Source organism: Carassius gibelio, chromosome A7 (genome assembly GCF_023724105.1).
Source record: "Carassius gibelio isolate Cgi1373 ecotype wild population from Czech Republic chromosome A7, carGib1.2-hapl.c, whole genome shotgun sequence".
NCBI lineage: Eukaryota > Metazoa > Chordata > Actinopteri > Cypriniformes > Cyprinidae > Carassius > Carassius gibelio.
In genome coordinates, this window is record NC_068377.1 from 29,951,850 (window position 1) to 29,973,076 (window position 21,227).

Genomic DNA, 21,227 nt, shown 5'->3' on the forward strand with positions numbered 1-21,227 from the left:
TGACAATCACTTGTGCACTACTGAAACTACTAATGGTGTCTTGATCTTCTATTGCCTTTCAATTATATTCTCTTGCAGCAACGCAACTGCTGTACTGATAATATCATAATTGAACTGTAAAATGACCCTTAATTCCAACAGGTCAGGGGTGGAATGTTAATCAAGTTATAATAAGCAACCAGAACATTTTTAACATGTTACTTTAATCTTTAGTACATTTCATGTTCCCTTGATAAAGAGGTACAGGGTGTCTCAAAATCACTGAAACAGAATCAGTAGTGTTTGTACAGCCAGTCTTTGCAAATCCACATCAGCCACAAAAAGCTTACATAGCGAGCAAGTGGTCAACCCAATCCAAAATCCTCTGGTTCTTCCCTGAGACCCTGTCTCAGCCATGTTTTGAAATGGCTTCATGTTATCCAATAATGTAAAAGATTAACAACTCAGCCAGTTGTGCACTGTTATGAACTGTATAGACACATATTCTCCGATTTGATTTTGAGAAACATAGCGGATATATTTTGTAGAAGTAAAAGTGAAGAGCAAGTCATTTCAAAAAGTAAAGATGTTATAGATGAATAAAGTTAGGGTTAAATATGTGGCGATACAAGCTCTATAGATACAGATGTCTTATGTGAATGTGTGAAAGGTCAATGGCCCTCACTTCAGTTAGAAAACCTATGGGAAAAGCTTTCTTTTTTCCCATTAGATAGTACAATCTCAGGCTGTAACACTCAGAAACACTCTTTGGGATAAAAGGTGTAAAAGATGTACATAACTACAACAGGTTAAGGTTTCTTTGTAATTCTGGTGAGCACCAGAGGCGTTTTGTGGCAATGTGTGATAAGTGAAATTATAATATTTTTAAAATGATGCACAAATGTATTAATCCATCTGGGGCTCATGGATGTGCTTCCAGTAATCCCTTACGAATCTTTCCGTTAGATCATAAAAAATTACCATCTGGGTGATATGATGCATTATCATACCATGTGTCATCCGTATCTCACCATTTCAATTACAATTGAAAACCCTTTTTTACATTTTTTTGTTCATATGGGAATCATTACAGATCATGTGTTTTTCCACTCTTGGAATTCTTCATGTAGTATATTGCAGTATATCTCCTTGCCTTTGTCTTTCATTTTACTAAACTAATCAGACACTTCACACCTTCAGCAATCAAATGTTTCTGAAGTCTGAAGTTTTTGAGTCGACAGAAATGTGTATCCCAGCTTTGAAGACAGCAAGCAAAACTTGTGTTAGTCAGTTATCTCTCCCATGAGACAACCAATAGAAGATACTTGGAACAAGCTTATTCTCGATATTGGAGACGTCCAAAGCCAGAACATCTTTATTTGGGAAGTCAAACTTTTGTGGCTCAATAGAAAGAATTACAGATGTGCAGATATAGTTTTTGAATGGCCTTTCAGCAGGAGTTCTGCAAAAGTATTTATTTTTTAACTAAGCTTCCATTCTTATCAGTTCAAGTTGGCCATATACAAGATTGTGTGATTGAGGAAAATTAGCAAAGTAGTATAGAAAAGTGAAGCAATGTGGTATAGTGGGACTCATTTAGGCAATCAGCAGGCAGGAAAGGGGTGATGTCATAATCAGTGAGTTGAAGACTGACCCTGTGATTGGAGGAAGCGTTTATTTTGTCCACCAGGGCCCAAATGTTTGATAGGTACCAGGGTGTTGATTACAGACTCAACAGAAACACCGACGATCGCCCTTTGTCACTTCTTCTGATGAATGCACCACGTTTGGTACAAATCCACTCTTCACTCCCTCCCAACCCTCCTGGATGGTAATCTCCCCACTCTTCACCAGCTCAAATATATCCCGTGTTAGCTCTGTAAAAGCCCTCTCCACGTTTATGGCATCGCGTGCTGAAGTCTCCACGTAGCGCATGCCATATGCAGCTGCTAGCTTCTCTGCCTCTTGCCGGCTGACCTGACGCTGTGGCTCCAGATCACATTTGTGACCGACCAGCAAGAAGACAATGCTGTGGGGCTGCACGTGGCTGCGTGCCTCCTCTAGCCACTCGTGAACGTTCTGGAAGGAGCGACGGTTGGTTATGTCGAAGAGCAGTAGACCTCCCACTGAGTTACGATAATAGGCTCTGGTAATAGACCTGAAGATAAAAAATAAATAATGTTCCTGAATTTAAAATGACATAGTTCACAGAATGCAATATTGCAATTCAAATTTGAATGTGAGAAAGTAGCATTTCATTGGCATGAAATGTATTTTCTAAATGCATACTATTGAACTGATTGTGAACAATTCATCCATGTATATGTAAAAACAAAAAAAATTGAAATTTTTAATCAAATGGTCAATGATCTTTCAACAGATTTGTTGGACATATGCTGGACTTTTTCATCATTTTGTCACCTTTCTTAGAATTGTCTGCAAGCTCAGATCTGCCTCCATCCAAAGTGACATAAATTTTGTGTTTTGCAGATTGCTGCTTTAGTATTGTAGATTATTTCTATACTTAAAAACATAATGAGCATATTGTAAGTTTTAAAGGGTTTTCTTGCCAAAAAAAAAGAAATCAATATTTACTGTACAGTGTTCACCCTTGTTCTTCATAATCTCTGTAATTCGCTCTGGTATGCTGGATATTAGCTTCTGGGCCAAATCCTGACTGATGACGATCCATTCTTGCAAAATGCAAAATTTATATCACTGACACAACTTTTGGCCATGAGTGTAGATAGAAAGACAGATATATATGATATTTGAAAGTGCTGAGAAATAAACAAATGATGTGTGTATGACAGGAAAGGAGACAACAGGAAATGTAAAACTGCAACAGGAGGCAGAGATGAACACAAGGTAGATGAAAAATGTGTAAAAAGGCATCAGAGTGAGACTGTAAGAAAGGTCTGAGCTTGTGTAGGTGTACTGCTGGGAACGCACTGAGCTGTGAAAGATGCCTAAGGGCCTCTAGAGTTACTGACATCACTTTTAAGTCAGACATTTGTGACATTGTAGATGGCAGTGCTTCACCAATATTTATATTTCCTGTAAGAGTTTTGTAAAATCTTTTTTTGGTAAAGAAACCTTTGAGCTACATTCATTAGTAAATAAATATAGACAGTATCTCTGAATCACCTATAGGGCGAAAAAAAGAAAAATCAGTGACGCGTGAATCAGTCTGTCATCAAGTCTGGGAGAAATACATCAGCATGGATACCATGGAAACACCTATCATGGTCATATTTGACACTGTAAAATCAATAATTAAATATGTAAAATAATGTGCCAATCTGCATAAAAATCTTTCTGAGCTAAACAGTGATATAATTTACATAGACAAACATCTTTATGGAATAAAAATCATCCACCCTATGAACAATTAATACATTATTGGACATTTACAGTGATGCAGAATCATGAGAAAGGTCTAATATAACATAACCCAAGACAAAAATTTACAATACCTGAAGCGTTCCTGTCCTGCAGTGTCCCAAATCTGCAGTTTAATGCGTTTTCCAGGTTCGATCTCCACCAGGCGGGAGAAGAAATCCACCCCTACCGTCGGGTCTGACACCTGTGCGAAGCGGCCTTCCGTGAATCGTCTAATTAAACACGATTTTCCAACAGTGGAGTCCCCAATAACAATCAGTCGAAATTGGTAAAGCCAAATTGCCTCCATGTTTACTCAGGTCTGTCAAAGCAAAAAGGAGAGAAGTAAATTAGATGCTTCCAAATCTCATGATTTCCAAGGACAGAAAAAAAAAAAACACATTCTTTATTTTATTCACCCACATTTTATGTCAGCTTGCTTTAACAATTTACTAAAAGGAGTAAATAGAGCTAATTTATCTTTAAAATGGTTGAAACCTCTTCTGAGAATGTGTTGTGCAGGTTACAGTATCTCTGTACTTGTTTTCTGTGGGAAGGAAGTTGAATCATCCATTCAAGTTTGATTATAACGCCTACATCAGTTATGATAAGGATCTGGTGTTTATGGTGCTTTATCCACCACTAAACTTTTGTAAAATATAACAAATATATACAGCCAATTCTATATAACTGGCATACTATTTTAGAATTAAATTAATGCTGTTTATCGGTAATGGAAAAAATATACACATAATAATTTGTTTTAATGCAATGTTTTAATGTTTATATATTCTAAGTCATGTGCAGGTTAATGAATGCAACCTCTTTAACAGTTAACATGACCTGTACTGACAGTGTGTGATCCTGTAAGATTACTGAGATTTCACTGAGGCTCGTCTGATAGCTGGACTAGCTGGCTATCGTTGGCCTTGTCAAAATAACGACTAGCCAATACTCTCTGTTCTATATCTATAAAACAGACAACTGTTAAAAATAGCGTTGTCTTTGTGTAAAAGCATCCCTTGTGTAGAGGATCCCTTATTAGGTGCTCTTTACTTACGTTTTTGTTTGGTCGGTTCAAAGCTACCAAACGGCAGATTCCATAATCTTTAAAGGATTAAAGCCTCTTTAGAAACCGCTGGATGAAATGACGGACATAAACTATTCACACATGCCGAATAATAAACAAAACATTCGTCTCTACATAAAACAAAACAAACAGGTGCAAACCAAACTGCGCGTGTAGGCGGTCTATTTTGCTTGGATGTTGCTAAAGATCAGTCGGCGTGTTGTTGGAATGATCCCTGCCTGCTTCAAAGTCGCGTAAAGTCAAAGATTTTTGATCCACGTCATTTTTTGAACCACGCTTGGAAGATGGAGAAATGTTTGGATGTTTTTTTGCTGATGAAATGGAAGCGACAGCAAAAGCATCATATAGCCTGACTCATCCCGCATCAGCACCAGTACCACAATCCTCCTGATAGCAGCCACAGGCAAATCCGTTCATAGCCAAAGGGCGCCTTAAGATAAACAGAGGCCCCTGGCATTATTAACATTTATTTATTTTTATTGGATGTCTTGTTATAATTGTATATGTTTTTGTTTTGTATATATAAACAAATATATAAAATAATAATATATTATTATAATATATAATCACATATATTAGAAATAATATAATATATGTGATTATGCAAATTGACTCAAATTCACTCTTGGCGCTTGTGGAGCAGCAGAATTATTGTCTTTTACATCAAGTAAACATTACGTTTTTACAGGCATTATACGAAGGTAATAATAAAATAAAATGCAATCAAAACTTTCCTGGCTGAAATTTTTGTTTACAGATATGATTTAAACACCATAAGTTACACAAAAGACGAATTTTAGTAGACCGAAATATCACTTTGGAAGTTGGCACAAATGTGGACTCACATTGGTGGTTGTTAAATACGTTTTTATTTTGAAACATGCCGTGCTCACGTTTAATTAATTAAATCATAGCATAAACTACACAGAATAGCTCTCGTGCTAGGTTTCTTTAATAGCATGCATTCTGCTCACATATCGGTGTAAACTGTAGATTATTACAAGCAGGGTGTCGCTGAAAATGAGTGTGTGAGTTTGTTTACAGAATGCTTTTGTCACTGCTGCAAATTCCCATATACACAAAATAATTATTCGAAAAATTTAATTTACCTGCAGCCAGTAGGCCCCTGCATATTCATAGACATTCATTATTTTAATGCCTTTCCTTGACTCACTCATGTTGTTTCATACATAATTTTATGATTATCTCTTGGAACATATGGATTTTTTTTCATGATATATTTTCAAATAGATCGATGATCATATGGTTTGAATTAGACTTCCTAGATTTCAATGTTTAACCAACCTTGCTTTTAACTGAAAAGAAAACTGTCCCACTTTTCCTGTTGATCTACCCCACTTCTAAAAAAGAACATCTAAACGAATCTTTCAGTATTACATTGAAATTATTTTAAATATAAATTGACATTTAGGGCGGTTGAAATATCACAAAAAGTAAGCTTAGTCTAGTCTTCTCCGTCTTGAGTCTAATATGTTCCTTTAGGTTTAATTCAATGTCTTTCTTGTGCGCCATCTATTTCAGGTTTTACGAGCAGAAGTAAACCAGTAGCCTATGACGGGAAATGTAGTTTACAGGTGATTCTCGTTACTAAACGCTGGACCTTCTGGAGTTCTTTCCTAGTCTTAAAGTTCTTGAACGGATCAGCGCTACTGGATATTTGGCTCGAAAGATTCGACAGCGGATCCGCACGTAGCTACACTACGAAAAGTTGTCGACAGGCGAATAAAGTGTGAAACTTCTCACCTCTCGAAGAAACTCTTTTTTGACAGCTGTTAGGCGTGCGTGCTTCTTCAGCTCCAGCGAAATATTACGATCTTCGAAAACCTAGACGTGGAGAGTACTTCGACCAACAAGACTTTCGTTTTACGTTAATAATAACAATAAAAAAGCTTTCTTTCTTTTGGACAGAATTTGTCATGTAGTTTAGACCGCTGAAATGCAGCAGGAGCGGCTTCTCAAAGTCCTAGTGATTGGAGATCTGGGTGTGGGGAAGACTTCCATCATAAAGCGATATGTGCATCAGGTTTTTTCTCAACATTACCGCGCGACAATCGGTGTTGATTTTGCTCTAAAAGTCCTGAATTGGGATCACCAGACAGTCATTCGACTGCAGTTGTGGGACATTGCAGGTCAGTTACTGAAGTTATGTATAGTTGTCTTTACCTGCAATGTTAATGTTTGTCACTTAATCTAAAATGTCAATAGGCTTATGCAAATAAATGAGCATATGGGAAGTTGAGAGGAGCCTTCAAGTGATATGACGTGCCATACCGCGTCAAAAACTATTCTATAGCCTACATTTTCTGAATTTTGTAGGCTATCTATATTAGGCTATCCTTGCAATTTTGTACCTTAAACTAAAAGATCATGCCCGTGGTATCTGTCAGCTATACATTTATACATAAAAGGCAGCTATTTCAGTCAGTTAAGTTTAATTGCTTGTCTTAAATGTAAAAGCAAAGTGAAATCTGCAGTGATTAGTTCATTGTAGTTTTTAATACACTCTGACTTAATATTTACTTTTAAAGAAAATTGAGCAAAACTCACAAAATACAGTGGAAATTACATTTTTGTGAATTGGACCGAACCAAAACTGTTTAGATAAAAAGGTGTGATTTAAATTGAGAAGTTTCAGACCTTTGACCATAAGTTTCCAAGTACTGATGTTTTATTGATCATCCAAAGTGGAAATGCACAACTTATTCAGATAGTATACAGAAAGACAGATAGCGATACATAACTAGAGTTATGCTAGAGTAATGCTTTTAACTCTTAGCTCAAACAATGTCATTACATGCAGTCCAAAACATGCCTTGTTTGAGATTTTCCTGCTCTCAGCTGGAGTATGTGACCTCACAGTGGTATGAATCCCTCTCTGTGTCTATATACTCAGAATAAACTGAAGCACAGGGTCAGGAATGTGTGTATCATCTCTCAAGTTCATATTCACTGGTCTTATTGACTAGTGACTCATGGGCTCACTGGTATTGGTCTTATGTGAAGGTCCTCACATCACCTATTAGTGAAAAACACTATTAGTACTTTACCTCACTCTCACGCATAAAAAAAAAAATCACACCAGCTCCAGGACAAAACATTCCCACAGTGCATTTAATTCAACATGGCTGACATATTGGAAAACTCAGAGTCAGGTTTACATAACTCTAAAAACTGCAAGGTGTGTATGACAGTCATCGAAGATTGAACACAGTAGTTTTCTGACCTCATACAAGTCAAACTTCAAGGTACTCCACTGTGAACCCTGAATATTAACTGTGAAAGTTTCACTGGCCTTCATTTTTAACATGATAATGCATTAATACAGCTTAGGTACATTTAATATCTTCCACAAAAGAATGGTTCTCCTTGTAAAGCCTTTCCAATCCATTCATGTTCACAATTTTTTCTATGTGGTGCTATGAAATCAGGATTAAAATGTATGTAACTTCGATGATGCAAGAGTTGGAAATAATGTGGAAACATTGGAGCTAGCGCACCGTGGATTGTGTCATAGAGAAATGTAAAAGTTACCAGACTAGCTACAAAGAACATTTATTGACATAATATTGAATGATTTGATTCAGTTTGTTTCAGTTCGATTAAAGATACAGTTAAGCAGACATAATAAACGTTTATGATTACAGATTGTGTTTGTAATGATTACAGTATAGGGATGTATGTAGGATATGTAAGGATAATAATGTATGCTGACAAAAATGTGTGTAGAAAAATCATCACATCACTATAGGCCTCCCACCAACACGCTTGGGCACAATTAGTTAACTGTTTCCAATTATAAACAGGTCAAATTGTGAACCGTGTTTAAATGGAAATGCATCTGTCTGCTTTGACAGATTTTTCAAAAGAGCATAAGGATTTTGCTTTTCCAGTGTGGTCAAGTACATGTGATTTGTGAAATGGATAGATGATTATGTTGTCTGCAGTCAAGGAATCCATGCACATTTGAGTAGTCTGGTGGAGGAGTGTGTTCAAGTTAATGTCTAGGGTTAGGCAGTTTAAGAAAATGAAAAATATTGTGAATATATTGTGAGATAGCTCTTCTAGACCACTATAAAAATACAAATAAATAAACAAAATAAAACATTTTAAATTAAACCTTGAAGGTATAGCACACAAATAAATTAATATTTGCTGAAAATATACTCGACCTCAGGCCATCCAAGGTGTCGATGTGGTTGTCTCTTCATAGGAACAGATTTTGCTAACCAATGGATCCTCTTGTAGTTTAAACAGCTGCTAAAAACATGACAAAAATACACAATCCACATGGCTCCAGTCCATCAATTAACATTTTTTAATTTCAAAACACTGCTTCGGGCCTCTATCCATAATTTTGCTTTCTCCAGTGAAAAAAATCATCTTGTCTAAATAAAGACGAAAATATGCACAGATCGAGCACCATATACAGAGTCACAAGTGAAAATAGTTCTAAATAAATCAGTTGGATTTGTTGAGAGGGCAACAGGGGATGGACTTTTGGGGTGAATTATTCCTTTAAATATCATACACAGAAACTAACTTAAAACACTTTTTTTCTGATTTATTCTCAGGGCAAGAGAGGTATGGCAACATGACACGTGTGTACTACCGAGAGGCCGTAGGGGCACTGGTGGTTTTTGACCAGACCCGCGCCTCCACCTTCCAAGCAGTGCTGAAATGGAAAAAAGATCTTGATTCTAAAGTTGCCCATGGAAATGGGCGTCCCCTACCAGCTGTCCTGCTGGCCAACAAGTGTGACCAACAGAAATATGGTTTGTGTTCCCAACTGCCCAAACTCGAAAGTTTCTCTAGGGACCATGGATTTGTGGGGTGGTATGAGACTTCTGCGAAGGTACTGGTTATAGGTTATATATTTGATTATATTACCCTTGCTAGTCCCTCGATGCTTGTTTGAAAAGACACTTCTTATTATTACAATTCATATCATTCCTTCTTATTTTTAACAGGACAACACGAACATTGATGCAGCCATCATGTGTCTTGTAGAAAATATAATGGCCATTGAGGATGTTCCTGTGGAATCGGACCCTGGTGTACTGATCCTGCCTGCTTTTGATTATAATCTAAAAGAGCGCAGTGACTCTAAATGTTCTGTCTGCACAACATTCCAGTCCAGCAAAAACCCACAGTGAATTATAGGGTGAGATGATGAAAAGAACACAGAACAGAGTGGGAAGGAAAAATATAAAGAGAAAAAGAGAGAAAACGGTCACACCCTTTTTTGGTTCTTCAGATAGTGCTGAAGTAAGCCTTTGTGGGAAAGAAAAGACCATGAAGCCTTAACACATACATGCACATTTACACATACCAAAAACAACAATGTCATCAATAAAACATGCAGCGTTTACACAGAGTTTTCTCTGATAAATACTTAACGCTATAGACTCACAACTAAATAAGGCTCTTGTGGTTATACTGCAGCAGAAGAGCAGCGTGCGCAGATTTGCCTCTACTTTGTGTCTGTTTAAGACTTAAAAGACTTTAAGTCTGCATGCTCAAAATGTGTGCATGCATTTGCGATTACATAGCATAGGGGTGTGCTGTTTCTAACACAGTCTACAACAAGCGTGTACACTCAACGGTACTTGAGGTTCTAAAAACACAGTTAAGTAACTAGACCGTTGCTGCTCATCAACCTGAGATAAACTTGGAAATTTAGGCAAGATGCAGAGCATATATGGCAAGCCCATGTAAACCGAGAGCAACTAGACAAAATACTCTCTGTAGTGCTTTCCTTAGAGATATGAGTGCACAAATCATTATGATAGATGAAATTATTATTTATGTTGTATGAAGGTTTATATCCGAGATCACGGGTGATGTAAGATCTTCAAATGATAGTGAATTAAATTCAGAGTTAAGCAGTCATGTGCCAGCAAGCATGCAAAATGAAATCCATTACTGTGAATAATCAGCAGTGGATTCACACAGTCAAGTGTGTGTGTGTGTGTGTGCACATAAGCACATGAAAGCATTAGCATCAGACAATTAATTGCACTGAAGTATCTCAGCAGAAACCGAGGAGGCGCGTGACTAGTGTTTAAATGTGTGACTGGATGTTTGAGTGTTTTTTATGTCATGACACACATGCTTACTCTCTGCTCACAGCAGTTTGTTTACCATGTATGTTTTGTCTGACATGCAGAGGTTTTTCTTCAGCTCCTATCATCAATGCTTCATTGCCCATAATGTTTGATGCCCACAGCTCACTTACTAAATATGTTTTACTTTTTGACATTTTGTTTGAGGAAGTGTTTTGGATTGTGCAATTATCTGTATAATGTCACATCTCACAAAACAGTAATCAAATGTACGTTTTTTCACTCTCTCTCTGCTTTGCTATTCCTCTTTGCACATAACAGTCTGCCACATGGTACATGTGTCTAACAGTGACCTTTACTAAACCTACTTTTTATTCAGCATACAGGATGATGAATGATTTTATGGCAATTTATATGTGACAGTTAAATATTTCTGGAAAAAAAAACTATATACATAAACTTAAATGAGAAGCTATGTCCCCAGCCTTGCTGTATTAGCATATTTAAACATTTTGATATAATAATAAATATTACAGTACATAAAAGGTATGTAATTATTTTGGATATTTAGATTTTACTGGACATAATATTAAAAAGATTAGGAACTGTGTGACCAGATTAGCCTGTGCAAAAACCATGTTAACCATAATTCCTTTGGATGTACATTTCTATGAATAATAATATAAATAATAATAGGCTTGTCAGCAGGAGACGGTTTTAAATAGTCAGCCCACCTACCATTTTATAGCCTACAGCAAAGAACTGATAAATGAAAACTGGTTATATCAGAGCCATGTCAATTATTATACAGCCTGTTATATTATGATTATAAAAACACTGACTCATTAAAAAGAAAGAACATATCTAACGCCTAAGTGCTGTATTTCCAGCCTTGGGTAATAACATGAGCATCCTCAGCGAATGTGTATTGATCGCTTCACATGTGGTTTAGTTGTAGCGGTGAGGATTCAGCTCCTTCGACTCTCCAGCAGAAGGATGCGATAGAGTCACGGCGCGTGCTCGTTCATGATATAAGGGAATTCCGTAAAAGTGCTTTGGACAGTCAGCAAACTGTTACCGGCTTTCGTGCTCATCGAAAGGTTAACGACTTTCGGGACCAAATCACCTTTGAAAAACCACCGGGAAGAGAGGCTGTGAAAGATGTTTTCCTGAAATCATGTTTGAGCAGATATTTTGGTAAGTAGCACATTTAACAGGGGCATTATGTCAGAAAGAGTTCATTAAAAGTAAACTGCAATTTTCAAATAATAATAATAATAATAATAATTAAATGGATTTAAAAAGCTAGATGTTTTGCTGTTTTCCAAGGATGATACAGCCCAGCGGTAAAGTCTCCATAATGCTGTGGATGAAGACCGAATGGGTTCTTCTTTTTATTTTTCCATTGATTACAGGTATGATAGGCTAATGCCTGACAGGATCCCGCTTAACATGTTGTTGCGTTTATTACTGCCTTTTATTAGGCTGCCAGCTGTCTTGCTCTCTATTTATTAATATTTAATAGTTAATTAATAATACGTGGTATTTAAAAAAAAAGTTGTAGCATGCTGTTTATTAACTAAAGTGTTAATTCCTTAAGTATTTCAGTGACAATGACACGAAAGAGCAAACATCGAAATTAAAGCAAAAAATTAATCTCTCCATTATTACATCTCTAAAATAATATAATCTGAATCCTACTCTACAGTAAGCTACACACTGAGGGGCATGAATAGCCTACAATACAATATGCAAAAAAGATGACCTTAGCCTTTTAAGGTATATTAATTAGATACTTTATTGTGATATGACTGGGACTGTTTATATAAATATACAATGTGCAATATAAAATACAGTACAAAACTAAAGGTAAAGGTGGTTTCAATGCATTAGGTAAAATATTGCTAATAGACTGTGATGCTATGATTTGACTAATGAATAAATTGCTAAATAAAACTAACAGCTTGTCTCTTCTCAATTTACCAGCCCAGAACTCTGAACCACCTGCAGTAATGGACAGTGACATGCTCAGTGAATTTGCTTACCAACCGGGGCCATCGTACCTGAGTCTGATCCTGCTGGCTCTGACCGTGGGACTGTCTGGCAGTGTTTACGTCTGCGTGCTGCGGTACATTTGCACTGACTGCTTCCAGCCGGTAGTTGTTGGACCTGAAGACGAGAGCATGTCAGGAGTGGTGTGATAACAGCTTTTGTTTGAAATAGTGTGTGTGTTCATGACTGTGAGTTTAGTTTTTGTGCTGGATCACTTATGTTGGTCATCTTGAGTAGTTTGAGCAGACGTTAATTTTCAGCGCAAGGCTTTGCTGTAATTGGCACAACCTTCATTTTTTTCCTTTATTTTCAAACTAAAACAGCAATGTTTCATTTAGACATCTCGGAGAATCTCTGATTGATGAAATGTTGCAGTTTTATTTGAAAATAAAGGGAATGGGCCTTGTTGAACAGTGTGCAGTTTTTCCTCATTTCCTTTCATGTCTGTTTTGGATGTGCATATTTTTCCCCTTTTGTATGATTACACATTGGTTGAGAAAAATCCCTGAATACAATGTTTTTATGTTCCCATATTTCTTATGAAACACTTATAAATCATTATTTTTCATTATGTATATAAAGAGTTTAACACATCTTAAGGACATCAGAATTTTAAAAGTGTAAGATAATAAATGGCTTGTCACTTGAGATAAAAGCATCTGGCAAATGCAGGCTCTAAAGCCTGACTGTATGTTGGCAGTAAAAGCTTTCATTTAGCATCCACGGAGTCATGCATTTGACTATACTAATGACGCAAATGTTGACTGAATGAGAGGGAGAAGTACACCATTTTAGCAGGCTTTCCATGCTCTCTCAGTCAAGAGATCTGACTGACAAATCCTCTCCTTGCGTTTTTTATGACACAATCTGCAGTACCACACACTGAACCTTAAATGAATGTATAAAGAGCTTTTGTAAAATCAATTCTGAAGCAATTTGGAAACCAAATTTACTAATTTCTTGGTTCAGATATTTTAGTTATTTTTAAAGATTTATAAGGTGATGCAGAACAGTTCTAAGAGTAAAAAATTCAGTGCAATTTTCTATTACATTTATAAGCAGAACCATATTGTGTTTTTTTCCATGTCTTGTTTAAATAAGTAGGATGCTCCCTGAGGAAGTGATCAGTTGCAGAAACCGTTGCCAAGGGCTACTGCTGGATCCAGTTGCCATGGAAATAGTTCCATCTGTTTTCCTCTAGATGGGGCTGTCACATCAGCTGCTGTCACATCAGCAGACTAGATGTTAATTCTGCAGACCAGTTTAATGTTTTGTTTTTCCAGTGTCAAAAATATTAATGTTCATTGAAAATGCATTGTCTTTGTTCATATGAATATCACACCATTTATATGTTCTTAGTAAATTTATAGTAATTTTGTTTTAATAGTAGTTTTGTCAGTGATGTAAAAACCTAAAACACCTATTTAAAAACAGGTTTACCTTGTTAAATGTTTTTATCTTTGTTAAGCATAGCCTAAGAGCTTGCCCTGACATCTAGATAGAGTGTCATCAATTTTTAAAGTGTACTATATATAGCCATTTGTGACACAAGTGAGCTATTTTGATGTTAGAATAAGACTTGTTTTCATGCTTCTCCCAAATGAAGTCAAGGTTTGACACCATTGTGGTTTAATTTTTTCAACCACTTCCTCATAGAGAGAGGTGTGTTTTAACTGTTGTACTTCCCTTCTGAAACCTTTTCTTTTGCTTACCTCATTTTTGACACACTTGGTTTTAATGCTTTAGAAAAGGTCACAGGTCATCACTTTTTTTTTAATTCATGGTCATGGGACATGTGTTTTAAAATTTCAACACACTCTTTCTGATCTTCATTTTGCTTCATTTGGATGTCATATAATACGGTGAATAGCACAACACAGTCAGTCAGCCATTCACACGTGAATAGACATGGACAAAGTGATCTGAAAGCTTTGTTGTGCTTCTGAAACAGTTGGATGTCGTTTCCAGAGAGAAACACAGACAAAGTCACATAAAAAGGTTGACTGAGTCATAATCTTTTGAAACATTCCGAACATATTTATACTTCAAAAGATCAGAATGCAAAATTCAAATTTCAAAACTTTTACAGTTAATTGCAGCATAGCCTATAAATTAGTTAATACTAATCTAATACAGTAATACATAATCACCTTTAAATTCCCTTACGTGATTAATAATTAATATAATTTCGATATCTGAATAATTTAGAATATTTATACAAATACAGGAATATTTCAATTAGTGCTGTCAATTTATTTGTGTCCTGTGCATATTTTATATATATATATATATATATGTGTGTGTGTGTGTGTGTGTATATATATATATATATATATATATATATATACACATATATATGTATGTATGTATATATACATGTATATATATATAAATATATATATATATATATATATATATATATATATATATATATATTATACAAATTTGTATCATATACAATTATAACATTTTTCTTAAATATATATGTGCTTGGTGTGTATTTGTATTTATATATACATAATAAATATACACACTTTTATTTTTGGATGCAATTAATCGCTATTATTCACTTGACAGCACTATGACCAAATCTGATTGGCTGATTGATCTCATTGAATGATTTTGATCCTTGCAAAAAATATTAAATGCCGTCCAAAAATGAATAATATTGTGCTTAAATTACATTACTTTAAATGCACGTAAAAAAACGTTTAATAAAAATGTGTAACCTAATATAATATATATTATATAATAATATATAATATATACTTGGAATCTCCAGGGGCATTTTAGGCAAATGGATCAGCTGTCAAGAAAGGATCACCACAAGAGTGCAAGTAAAGAGTGGCGAAGCTATTTCCCACGAGCTCGTGAACGCCGCTCGCTCCCGCCCAATCAGACTCCAGCTCGTCGTTCACCTGATCACAGCGAAGCCATTTTGTTCTGAGCTGCTCCGCCAGCGCATTCTTCAGCAAACCGGAATAACGTAGAGCTGACAGTTCGAACCACAGACACCGCGTCAGACAGGGGTTTTACAGCTACACCACCCCTCATTCAGTCCCGAACAGCTCGACGTCTCTCGGTCTCACCGTAGGCGGAACCGTGTCGTATTCGCGGATTAAGGGAGACTTTAAGCGGGACGGAAGGGAAGAGAATCAGGCATCCGGTTAAAGACGCGCTGGCTCACCGAGCTGGAGTCCAACTTGAGCCGGACACTTTCAGCTGTCCGCGTCGGGATGCGTGCTGGACTTGTTTTTAACAATATTTACCAGTCTTTTTGAAGATTTTGTGTCATCTAGAAATAGCTTAGGCTCTCACGGGATTGTTTTTTTTGTTACTAGGGTCTAATATAAGGTAACTGGAGCACTAGTTCAAGTTCAGATGTGATATATCTACTCAGCTGGCTGGGCAGATAGTTTAGGTTGTCGATTAGATAAGTCGCCTAAATAATACTTTGGTTTATTTACCGGTATAGTTGCAATGTTTTGAGTTGATTCAGCTTTCTTAAAGTCTCTCGTAGGATTTGGTTTATATGTCTATGCATATTTCTCGCAAGGAAACCTGTCGGAGTTACTGACTGGTTAGGTCTCGGTGCCAATATACCACAGAACAGATTTGCCTATCTAATCTCAAACTAGTCTGCTGTGCTTCTCATATCCACTTTGTTTTCTTTTACAAGGTCTGTATTGGTGAGGCTCAAGCTGGCTGACAGGTGATATTTTCTGCCTGAATCCTCTGAGCTGGCCTCACTGATAGCTATGACATTTTCCAACAGTTGTTTTGTATCTTCAGACTTCAATATTACAAGTATCTGCTCATGGTGCCAACGCTGTAGGAGTAATTTTAGCTAACAAAAGCTCAGATCGCCCCTCCATATCAGTCACGGCTTATCTAGTTGTGACAGTTTTACTAGTTAGGTCACGTTTTCCCTTCATTTTTTGCTACAAGTGTATGAATTAGTGCCAGTTGACTTTGTGGCTGGTCCGAAACTTACCAAACTCATCAGTTTGTATCAAGTGTATTTTTTGTAAAATCGTCAACTAGATCTTAGTGGAAAATACACCTTTGCGGCCAAACCAGGTCAAGTGTAGTTGTCATTTTTCGTATCTCAAGAGTTGAATAACAATGTCAGGACAGTCCATCACAGACCGCATCGCCGCGGCCCAGCACAGCATGACTGGATCAGCCATCAGCAAAGCCGTCTGCAAGGCCACAACGCATGAAGTCAGTGGACCCAAAAAGAAACACCTCGATTGTGAGTATACCAAAAACACACAGTCTCTTCACAGGTACTCTTGGGTGCTTTTAAAAGCTCGAAGTCTTACCGTGTCCCTGGCATGCAGTTCAACATCCTCAGCTGTCTGGACACCGGTGATGAATTGAAACGTGCTTGTGATGGGAATGCTGATCTGTCTTTAGACACGTCAGTTCGAGGAGCTGATGCCACTGTAAAGTGGTTGTATACACTCATTCATTGGATTTGTGACTCATTTTAATTTAATACAATGATCTATGTCTTATTTCGGAAGTGTTGTGGAGGTTGTCATCATGCAATCAGCCTCGATCTATTAATATCTGCTTCATAATAAGCAGCCGCTCCGGCTTGAATAAGTGAAAGTAGCTGTCGGGGATTCTGATGCATCGTGTTTGAAGTCATGTGTGCGTAATATCTTCACGTCTTGTTTGATCTCTCTTTAGCAGTAATTGTCGAGACATTGTTGGAGCGGTGAAGGTTAGGTGTGTGTGCAGTGAAGCATTGACTCAAATGATTCTTTTGACAAAAGCAGAGTTAATGCAGAATGCACGTCAGTTTCATCCTCGCAGTGTTTGCAGAACACAGCTTCATGTTTAGTCTAGATTTGTTTCCTGCGTCAGCCACCTGTTATGCATCCTAGCAGCTAGAGTGTGTTGAGCAGCCAGCTTCGATGCTTCTGTTTTAATCTTGCAAAACTGCATAACACAATGTTTGTCGTAACTAACTCAACAACACAATTACTGAAGGTCATGTGTTGCTTACTTCCTCTTTTTGCTCAAAGCTGAGAAGTATTAATCATCCAGAAACATTACTTGCTTAAGCCGGTTCTTGGTATTGGGTAATTTCGGAAGTCTGACGTATGTTGTTTTGCTTTCACACAATACATCACAACTATGGATTACGGATGGGTTTGGATAAAAACCATGAGGGTTGTGTCTGTCTCATTGACTGCCAAGTAAAATACACTGTCAAGGTTCAGAAAAGTTTATTATTTTTTGTTTTCTTCACGTACAAAAAGTATTCTCGTTACTTCATAACATTAAGGTTGAACTACTGAAGTCAGATGAACTATTCTGACGATGTCTTTGATACTTTTCTGGACCTTGACAGTGTATTTTACTTTGCAGTCAATGGGACAGTCACAGTGCCTTTTATGGGTTTGGAAAAAATTTCATTTTGGGCTGGAGTAGCCCTTTAAAGTTAATCTATAAAAATATTTTTGAGTAACCCTGTTAAATGAAATCTTTAGACAACCGCAAAAAAAAAAAAAAAAATATATATATATATTATATAATTCATATTTATATTTCTAATGTTTCTAAAGTTTTTGCTCAAAATTCATTTGATGCATGAGTTAACTTTTTTTATTTAGACAAAATTGGATGCAATTATCAGTTATATTTGCCATAACTGTCTTAACTCAGTAGTTTAAATCTAAATTTGGGGCGTCAGCTTGCACTAGATTTCATTAGTCCACTGGGATACAGTGTTGAAAGAGCAACAACTAATAGCTTTGGGAAAGTGTGCAAGGTTTTTAGCATTATATTTTTGACAGCTGTTCAGGAGGTTTATTTCAAACTATTAGTAGGAAGTAAACAAAATATCCTCAAGCACAGCTGTAGATTTTATTGCAGAGTTGCCCACTCCTTAAAAACGTAATAAAAAAACAAGCTGTATTCTTTTTAGCTAATGATCATTTAGCAGCTTGCCGCCTAAGTGGGTTGAATTTGATAAAAATAAGATACAGTAAACTAGTGGTTACATATATATAAACGTGTATTTTAGGTAGGTCTTTAAAATTCTCTTCTCGCAAGGCACTGTTTCTTTGGCTATTGCGTTGCATCTTAGATAATTTTTTGAGTGCCTTGTCACAAGTGCTGCTTTCTCATGAAGCAGAGGTTAAAAATAGTAAAAAAAAACACACCTTAAAATCTTTGCATTCTTTTCCTTTCTATTGCTTTTAATCAAGTTGTCTTTGAACACAAAAGTATGTCATATGAACGGCCCCAGACTAGTTTAGGAGAAGCCGAAAGCAGCCTTATTATTGTATGGGTCTTCGTTAAGTCTGTCTCTCAGTAAACCCACCACACTGATTGATTTTGAATGTAGTTTTGCATGTCTAAACCAGACTTTACAGCCATAGTCAATAATCATGAGACTATTCCACTAGCAGAAATCTGAGTCTGGAGTGTGTCAGGGTTAAAGGTGAAGTGCTGCTGATTTTAAACCAGACCACTTAAATGATGCTGTGCAGCAAAGACAAAACAGCCATTGTCAAACATGTCTGGGAAAATACCACCCAGCCTTTCAGAATACAGATTAGCCTTCAGGATGCTCGGTCCACTGCTCCACAAGTAGCTTTTACTTATGAACTCATTGTAATTTTGTGGATGATGGATGTAGTATTGCTTGAGAACCAAGTAAGGAGAAATAGACTCAGGAGCTATGGTACTTAAACTGATAAAGAAGGAGGATGCCTTTGAAGCACATATTCACTATCAGTAATGGAGTTTTTTTGGGAAGGAGAAGCAGTTGATCAATGTTTGTTGAGCATCATTCAGCGTGAGGACACAACTGCACCACTTTAAGAGAGCTTATATATGCTGCATGACACATTGCTTCTGTTCCCCTCACACTTCTAGTGCTGATGTGGCCTATTTATAGCTGCTTGAGGGCCTTTGGTTCTGTTTGATAGCTTGTTTTGTACCTTATAAAAGCCCTTGGCTCCTCTTCTGACATCTCCTCTGCAAAACCCGGGACTTTATTTATGACGCATCTCAGGGGAGTGAATTCTCAAAGCTCTTCTTTTTTTTTTTCATTCCCATATGTGCAAAACTGCATATTTTCTAATTCGGTTACACAACTATAATCTTTTATTGCATAAAACAATTATTAACAGACAGACCCAAATATATAGCATAATAACAGGACGTTTTAAGTCTGAGGGTATTTATACATGCAAAATCAAATAAAACTATTAGACTTTCTTTATGCTAACCCAAAGGACTTGTGGTCCAAAGGTCGCAGGTTCAAGTCTCTGTACCAGCAGGGTTTGTAGGTGGGGGAATTGAATGACCATCATGCTCTTCCACCCCCAGTACCATGACTGAGGTGAGACCCCTGAGCAAGGGTTCACGGTGTGTGTGTTTGTCTTAACTACTCAATGCTGTGTGTGTGCACTTGGATGGGTTAAACGCAAAGCACAACTTCCAAGTATGGGACAACATATTTTAAATATTTAAAAAAAAGTTTTAAATAAATCTTTAAAAAGATTTCACTAACCAACTAGTTGCCATTCCTAATTTAAATATGCCGTTTTGGACCGTAGATGTTAATGTATCAGCTTTCATGCTTAAAGACATGAATGACATTTTTTCTAATTTTCGTTGCCTTAACATTTTCTCAGGCTGTGTGAGAAATAGAGTATGGACTGATCTTATATATATATTTGCGAGGCTTTTTTGTTCTTTTCAATATAGACTAAAGCTTTACAGAATTCTACAAGCTGTGCTCCCAAGTTGCTGATTAGTTGCAAAGCTGTGCTGGTGAAAAAGAGAAAAAAAGAGAGAGAGAGAGAGAAATATGGGAATGACGTGAGGAATAGCTGCGGTATTCCACAGGACTGTGCCACTGAACTCACTGTTCAGGAATCCCAAATAGACCCTTTTACAAAAATGTCACCGTCATCACATTTAAGTTCTCCGAGTGCTGATTGAAAACCGACCTCGTCTCACCACATCTCCGCTTGAACGTTAGAGGACCATCCGCCAAACCGACCCCAGATAAGCATAATTTCCTTTTCCAGTACTTCGCAATCACAGGAACAAGGCCATCAACACACAGCTGGGAAGGAAATGGAGGCAGAGATACAGACATTGCAAACAAGGTCTCAAAAAGGAACCAAGCTATTTTTATTTTGAGGAGAATTCTCCTTGCTATTCTCCTTGAAGCTAGCTGAAGCGCTCATTAAATTCAAAACGGTTTGCTGTTCTTATCTGCAGGTTACTGAGGTTGGCATTTGTTTTTGAGCATAGAGAAAAATCTCTACAGGTCTGGAGGTCCTCTAATCTTAGTGATCAGCTTTTCCACCAAGGAAACCATCTCTTTATTTATTCTTATTTTATTTATTTATTTATACATTTTTCTCTGTAATCAAGCTTTTCATGCTAATAAACTTTCATGATTTTCTATCGGAGTACCATTTTGTCAGTAAACGGCTGCACACTGCCCAACAAAACTTGCCTAGTGGTCACATTGTTACCTAATTATTGTTCTGAATTTGAAACCCGTTTCTTGTGGTTCCTACAGATTCAGAACTTGAATCTTAGGGCGGTTTTTGCTTTTAAAGCAAGGACAATAGTTCTAGGGTGATGGAAGCTCAAATGCT

At 36.9% G+C, this 21,227-nt stretch overlaps 3 protein-coding genes across 4 annotated transcripts in view; 2 read left to right on the forward strand and 1 right to left on the reverse strand.

Moving 5' to 3' along the window:
• Positions 1-186: 186 nt before the first annotated feature.
• LOC128017148 (ras-related protein Rab-39B-like) lies at positions 187-4,815 on the reverse strand. Its single transcript, XM_052602373.1, has 3 exons — positions 4,421-4,815; positions 3,456-3,682; positions 187-2,137 (listed from the first exon to the last, which is right to left on the reverse strand). The coding sequence occupies exons 2-3, from the start codon at positions 3,668-3,670 to the stop codon at positions 1,711-1,713; spliced, it is 642 nt and encodes a 213-aa protein (XP_052458333.1). The 5' UTR covers positions 3,671-3,682; positions 4,421-4,815; the 3' UTR covers positions 187-1,710.
• Positions 4,816-6,032: 1,217 nt separating this feature from the next.
• LOC128017147 (ras-related protein Rab-38) lies at positions 6,033-10,727 on the forward strand. Its single transcript, XM_052602372.1, has 3 exons — positions 6,033-6,600; positions 9,043-9,323; positions 9,439-10,727. The coding sequence occupies exons 1-3, from the start codon at positions 6,408-6,410 to the stop codon at positions 9,622-9,624; spliced, it is 660 nt and encodes a 219-aa protein (XP_052458332.1). The 5' UTR covers positions 6,033-6,407; the 3' UTR covers positions 9,625-10,727.
• Positions 10,728-15,518: 4,791 nt separating this feature from the next.
• The window catches only part of LOC128017151 (phosphatidylinositol-binding clathrin assembly protein-like), a 45,849-nt gene continuing 40,140 nt past the window's right edge, over positions 15,519-21,227 (forward strand). Inside the window, exon 1 of one of the 2 annotated variants that reach the window (XM_052602379.1) lies at positions 15,519-16,840. In XM_052602379.1, the coding sequence (XP_052458339.1) occupies positions 16,711-16,840 (130 nt within the window). In that variant the 5' untranslated portion in view covers positions 15,519-16,710. The remainder of the gene's footprint in view (positions 16,841-21,227) is intronic. The other variant, XM_052602380.1, reaches the window with a different exon arrangement.